The sequence below is a fragment of the Triticum aestivum genome, chromosome 7D (genome assembly GCF_018294505.1).
Source record: "Triticum aestivum cultivar Chinese Spring chromosome 7D, IWGSC CS RefSeq v2.1, whole genome shotgun sequence".
Taxonomy (NCBI): domain Eukaryota; kingdom Viridiplantae; phylum Streptophyta; class Magnoliopsida; order Poales; family Poaceae; genus Triticum; species Triticum aestivum.
In genome coordinates this window covers 358,904,904-358,910,811 of record NC_057814.1, presented here as the reverse complement: position 1 = coordinate 358,910,811, position 5,908 = coordinate 358,904,904, and the positions used below count along the sequence as shown (strand labels likewise).

General features: G+C 48.2%; 1 protein-coding gene across 2 annotated transcripts in view; it reads right to left on the bottom strand.

The window, feature by feature from the left end:
• The window catches only part of LOC123167873 (14-3-3-like protein GF14-A), a 14,353-nt gene extending 10,990 nt beyond the window's left edge, over positions 1-3,363 (bottom strand). For both annotated transcript variants that reach the window (XM_044585734.1, XM_044585735.1), the window contains exons 1-2: positions 2,730-3,363; positions 2,514-2,636 (exon numbers count right to left, since the gene is read on the bottom strand). In XM_044585734.1, coding sequence (XP_044441669.1) covers positions 2,514-2,636; positions 2,730-3,221 — 615 coding nt within the window. In that variant the 5' untranslated portion in view covers positions 3,222-3,363. The remainder of the gene's footprint in view (positions 1-2,513; positions 2,637-2,729) is intronic.
• Positions 3,364-5,908: the final 2,545 nt, after the last annotated feature.

Here is a 5,908-nt window from a genome sequence, read left to right as displayed (position 1 = left end):
CCGGCAAGAGAGCGAAAAAAACCCGGAGCAAGGGCTCGGGAAAAATACTCTCTAGGGCAGCCGGCCAACACGGCCGGCGGACAAACCCTAGGTACGGGCGGCGCGGCCCCCAGCGGCGGTCATGGAGGCCGACCGCCCCGGGGGCGGCGCGCCGGTGCGGAAGGGGGGGCGCCGCGCCGGTGCGGAAGCGGCGGCGGCTTGGGTTTGGATCGTGATTAGGCTGATACCATGTTAGAAGGGAGAGAGGGATTTGGTGGAATAGTTTGATGTATTGCTTGAGCCTCGTGGGCATATATATACGAGTACATGATCTACTTGGAGTACAAGGCAAGCCAGAATATTTCCTAGCCTAACCTATATTTCCTAATACAATCACGTTACTCAACAAATATGATCTAGTGAAAGGGAAGGGCGTTCTGGACGAATGCGAAGCACCTGGGCTCGCTGTGGCACATCCTGCTGCTTCGCTCATAGAACTCAAAATGGGAACCTCCGGATGTTGGTTGGATTAAGTTAAATACAAATGGACCGTATCTGCCCACGGAGGGTTCAGCGGCAACCCATAGGGTGCTCAGAGACTCAAGTGGAGCGATCATATTTACAGCATGCCGCAACCTAATCAAATGTGATAATGCCCTTGAGTTAGAACTGTCAACAATCTCTCAAGGTGTATCTTTAGCTCTACAATGGAGTAATCTGCTTATCAATGTAGAATCGGGCTGACTTGACTCTTGAGACCGTCAACTTGTTGAGAAGCAAGAAAATTGGTAGGTCAAAGAAACTGAAACTCAATCCCGAGATATGCCAGCCAGAATGCCGCAGGCTTGGAAGGAGGTAACGTGAGGCAGGGTTGACAGATTATCCAACCCCGAGCAATCTTAGCTTTTCTATTCCTCCTAGCTTCCGAAATTCTGATCTGCACCTCGGATTCGCAATAGCGGCAAAGAAAAAGGAAGGGGCGGGTTGGCCTTCACTTTTTGAGACTTTGGCCCCGTTTGATAACAAAGTATTTCCTAAGTATTCTCAAAATACTACAGTTTTTTATTACTGTAGTTTTATTTACAAAGGATTGTTTGGCTGCCTCTAAAAAACTGTGATTTTAATACTGCAGCTTTTGCCAAACCACAGTATTTTCTCTGTATATAAAAAAGAACCCCATACCTCTTTTTAAAAAACTGAGCAGCCGAAAAGAAGGGTCAGATGGAGCTTAGGCAATAGGCAGGGTGCAAGTACAAATTGTCTCAGCTGAGGTCTGTTAGTTGTTCATTACCTGCGGCTGCAGTACTTGAACACTCTGCTTCTTTCATCAGTGCTGGCAAAAAACTGACATTGGAATTTTTCTCTCTTCCTTGATGTCTATATGATGATTCAAAGGATGTTTTCATCACATTTACTAGGTGGTAAATGTTTTGTTTGATTTTCATAGACCGGCTGTGTGTGGTGCTTATGCTACACAGAAGAATGTTTGAGCCAAAATCTATATGTTCGATTCATGTGCCCTCTCCTTGCAAATGTCTTGTATGAAGGTTTTTAAGTACCTCAGATTGCTCAAAGGTCATCTGCTAATTACTCCGCCGCCGTCACTGCCGATCATCATTAGTCTAATCGATCCATATATTCTAGTACCACGATGGCTAGCTAGCTTCGAATGCATGCATGGCTAACGGCTAGCCAGGAAATTTTACAGCGTTTTGTGACGTAGCCAAACAAGTAGTCTGTATCGTGAATACTTCAAAAAACTTTGTTATATTAAAACAATGGTATTTTGTACCTACATGCTAAATTATTGTAGTTTTTGATACTTTGGTTTTTATAGTACTTTGCTATCAAACAGGGCTTTCCTCTAACTTTCTTGATCCGGGAGATCCAAAGGAAACTACTTGAACGGATACTAGTATTACTCATATACGTCGCACTCAAAACAATTTAAGCCATTCTATGGCAAGTTATTGTAGAGTTTAGAGCCGCACGGCTGTTTGGTTAGGTTCAGGACCTGATGAGGTCAAAAAACTTTGTGAATCTGATTGTAACCCTACTGTTTGAGTAATACAAGTATCTCCCCGCAAAAAAAAAACTGAGCATGTCTACAACTAATGACCAAATATGCAAAGCAGCTGAATATTGCCAAAAGTGATTGTAACTGAAGAACATTCTACTACCTAAGCAGCGCAAAAATCTACAACTATTTCACATGAAACTTAATAATATATATGCGGATGCAAACAATTAGAATATGTCCACTCCCTAAGCTGCACAAGAATCTACTTCATATGAAAATGAAAAATATTGTATATGCGGATGCAAAGAACTATTCCCTCCGTCCCATAATATAAGACGATTTTTGACTCTACAATGTCTTACATTATGGGTCGGAGGGAGTAGGAAAAAAGAGGCTGAGTGCATTGGAGAAGAGGAAAAACAAATCGTGCTCTAGCATCTTCTGCGACTGATCTGTGCCAATTTATAGAACTGCCCAAACTTGCTCAGAAGGTGAGAAAGTAACAGCAAAGTACCTGTTTGGCGAGCGAGCACGCACGATCAGGCGAGTTGAGGATCTCATAGTAGAACACGGAGAAGTTGAGCGCGAGGCCCAGTCTGATGGGGTGAGTCGGTGGCAGCTCCTTCATGGCTATGTCCTAGAGCAAGGAACCACCCAAGATCCAAAAAAAAAAAAAGTCAAACCGCTCATCAGAGGAAGGGAGAAAAGCTAGTTAAAGATAGGGGGATACCTGAGCGGCCTGGTAGGCACCGAGGGTGGAGTCAGCGGCATCCTTGCGCTCGGCGGCCGACTTGAACTCCGCGAGGTAGCGATGGTAGTCTCCCTTCATCTTCAGGTAGAATACCTTGGCGTCGACGGCGACGGCGGCGGGGACTAAGCGTTCGTCGAGGAGACGGAGGATCCCCGCGCAGATGTTGGAGAGCTCGGCCTCGACAAGTGCGCGGTACCCGCGCGCCGCGGCGGCGTGCCCCGCCGCTCCGCGCCCTTCCTCCTTCTGCTCGATGGAGGACACGATGCGCCAGGAAGCACGACGCGCCCCAATGACGTTCTTGTACGCGACTGAGAGCAGGTTCCTCTCCTCGACGGTGAGCTCGCCGGTCCCCGCCGCCGCCACGACCTTCTCCATGAACTCGACCATCTCCTCGTACCGCTCGGCCTGCTCCGCCAGCTTCGCCATGTAGACCATCTCCTCCCTCGTTCCCGCTGCCGCTGCCGTTGCCATCGCTGTCGACGATCTGGTGTGTGCGCGTGGGCGTGTGGCTGTGGCTGTTGCTGTTTCTCGGCGGAGTGGGTGGGTGCAGGAGGGGAAGTGGGGAGGAGGAGCGGCTGCGGTTTTAAAACGAGGGGAGGGGAGGGGAGGGGAGAGCATCTACAACCGGACCCCACTTCCCCCAAAACGTTCGCGTGTGGCTGTTGCGGTTTCTCACCGGAGTGCGGGTCAGGGCAGTACCGGGGAAAATGGAGACCGGGTGCAAAGTGAGAAAATGGGCCCTCGTCATCCCATCCCATCCCATTGTTATATTGTGAGCTAAGCTAAAATAGAGCCTTCTTCGGTTTTCGCATGGTTTTCCTTTAATTAACCGGGTAATTCTCTTCTGCTTAATTAATCGATGAGGCTTTTGTCTCTGTTTCGAAAAAAAAAATAGAGCCTTCTGAGGGCACAAGCATTCTCGATTGTCGGATTGAGTGTCCAAATGAATCCGGACCGTCGGATCTTCAGATGGCTTGATCTGTGTCGTTGGATCGACTTTGATGTGAAAATCAATGAATAGTGTTGTTTCGTTTTTACTTTCAATTTTTTTCTTTGGCTCGCTGACTGGTGGGCCGAGCGGTGGGCGGTCTGCTACTGACACTGACTGCAAAGCACTGCACGATCGGTGTTCGTCCATATGAGTGCGAGGGTCGTGCCACCGCCAGTAAAATCCGGTGGCCGCCGAGGTTAATTTTGACTTTTGTCAACCTAGGAGAGGGGTGCCGATAGGGCACCGACCGCATCATCCTCTCTTCGTCTCCTCACTTCCCCCATTCTCTCCTCGTTCCCCTAACCCTAGCTTTTTTCTACGTCGTCGCCACCACCCGTCCTCCCGCCCCCTAGCGCCGCCACCATGCCTTCTATCCTCCCGTCACTCACCACCACCGGCCCTCCTCGTCCCTGCCTTCGGTTGCGATGCTTCTGTCCCGTCGAGCTCACCGCCCCCGCCCTGGGCCTCGAAGCGTCGCCGGGAGGAGCAAGCGGACGCTGCCGCTCGCGCGCCATCGCCATCGCCTGGAGGAGGCTCGCGTGATGGTCGCCGGCGCGCATCCTCTCCGTCGGCAGAGGTTGAATTCGCGTCCCTTTTCCATCCATCTCATCTCTCTCTGCCCCTTTCGTTGTTGCTCCCCTCGCTCATGTACAGGCGCGGGCGCATTTTGGTCGGAGCTGAGCTCCCGGCCGTGGCCGCCGTGGCCATGGGAGCTGCTCCCCCCGCTGCTGTACAGGCGCGGGCACCCACACGCACACATGCTTCCCTCGCTCCTGGAAGCCAAGCGGGGCCTTAATCGCAAATTAATTTACCTCAACAATTGTTATGTGTGCATCTAGATCCACCCCGACATCATGTCTTCTCACAACAAGGTTCTTAGATTTGGTGGTGGCTTCGCAGGCTCCGATGACAAGCCAAATCACCTCTTCAGTCCATCTGTCTTCTCAAGGGGGGCGCATGTCACTTGTTTCAGTGAGGACCTGCACGACGTCACGCTCCATTTCCAGATCATAAGCTTATCTAAATAGGTATATAACCACAAGGTTTCACTTGTAACTTATTGCCAAGATACTCACAACTCACAAGGTTTGATGGGGCTTCCAAGCAAACTGAAGTCATCTAAGTTCGTTCTGAAATGTGAACAATGTTTGGTTGGTGACTCTTGTCTACAGTTTTAGAGTTATTTGTGTCGTGCTGACTGGCTAAAAATTCCATTGTTTGTGTTGAGCTCTGTTGAAAACTATCTAATTGAGAGACATAGCTTGGTTTGTGTTCCCTGTTCCTCACTTCTGGATTTGGGCATTGGACCGAATTTTGCAGGAAAATGTTACTCAAACAAAGACACTAGAGTAGAAATCTTACCCACAAAACCGGGGGTGGGGGCCTTCTTGCAAGGCTGTGTAGGAATCCGAAGGGCTGGTCTTCGGCAAGGTCACAACACGTGTGAGCTCCTCCTTTTGATATCTTGACCATGATGTAATTTGGATTTTATATGGCTGCCCCTTATCAATGTGGTTTCAAATTATTCTGCTACTCCAAAAGGTTCTATTTGCAGGTATTGTAATGTTTGCTTGCACCTAGCTCCTAAACACACATGGATCCAGCATTTTATTTCTTTTGTTGTCTCGTGTATTTTCATATGATGGTATAGTTCGTCGTTGATCTGAATGCTTAAATGAAACTCATTCCGAGTGAGAACAGGGTATACTTTTTGTGATGCATGGCGGGTTGTCCTTTTAGCTTCTTAGTCATTGTGTATGGATGGTTTGGTTAATGCCAGTTTTAATCGTTGACATGATCTTGGAGGTTTGGTTCAATTAAAAATATCATGTCATGTTACCAACATAGATGCTATTTTCTTATAGCTATCCCTTTCTTCCTCTCACAGTAGTGCTACTTCTTGAGCTTGCGTTGGTTTTTTCCTTGAAAAGGAAAGGGTGATGCAGCACAGTAGATATAAGTATTTCCCTCGGTTAAGAACCAAGGTATCAATCCAGTAGGAGAAACGCCCAAGTCCCCAATAGATGCACCTACACAAACAATCAAACACTTGCACCAAACACGATAAAGGGGTTGTCAATCCCTTCACGGTCACTTGCAAAGGTGAGATCTGATAGAGATAGATAAAACTAAATAAAAGATAAAAATATTTTTGGGTTTTTGGTTT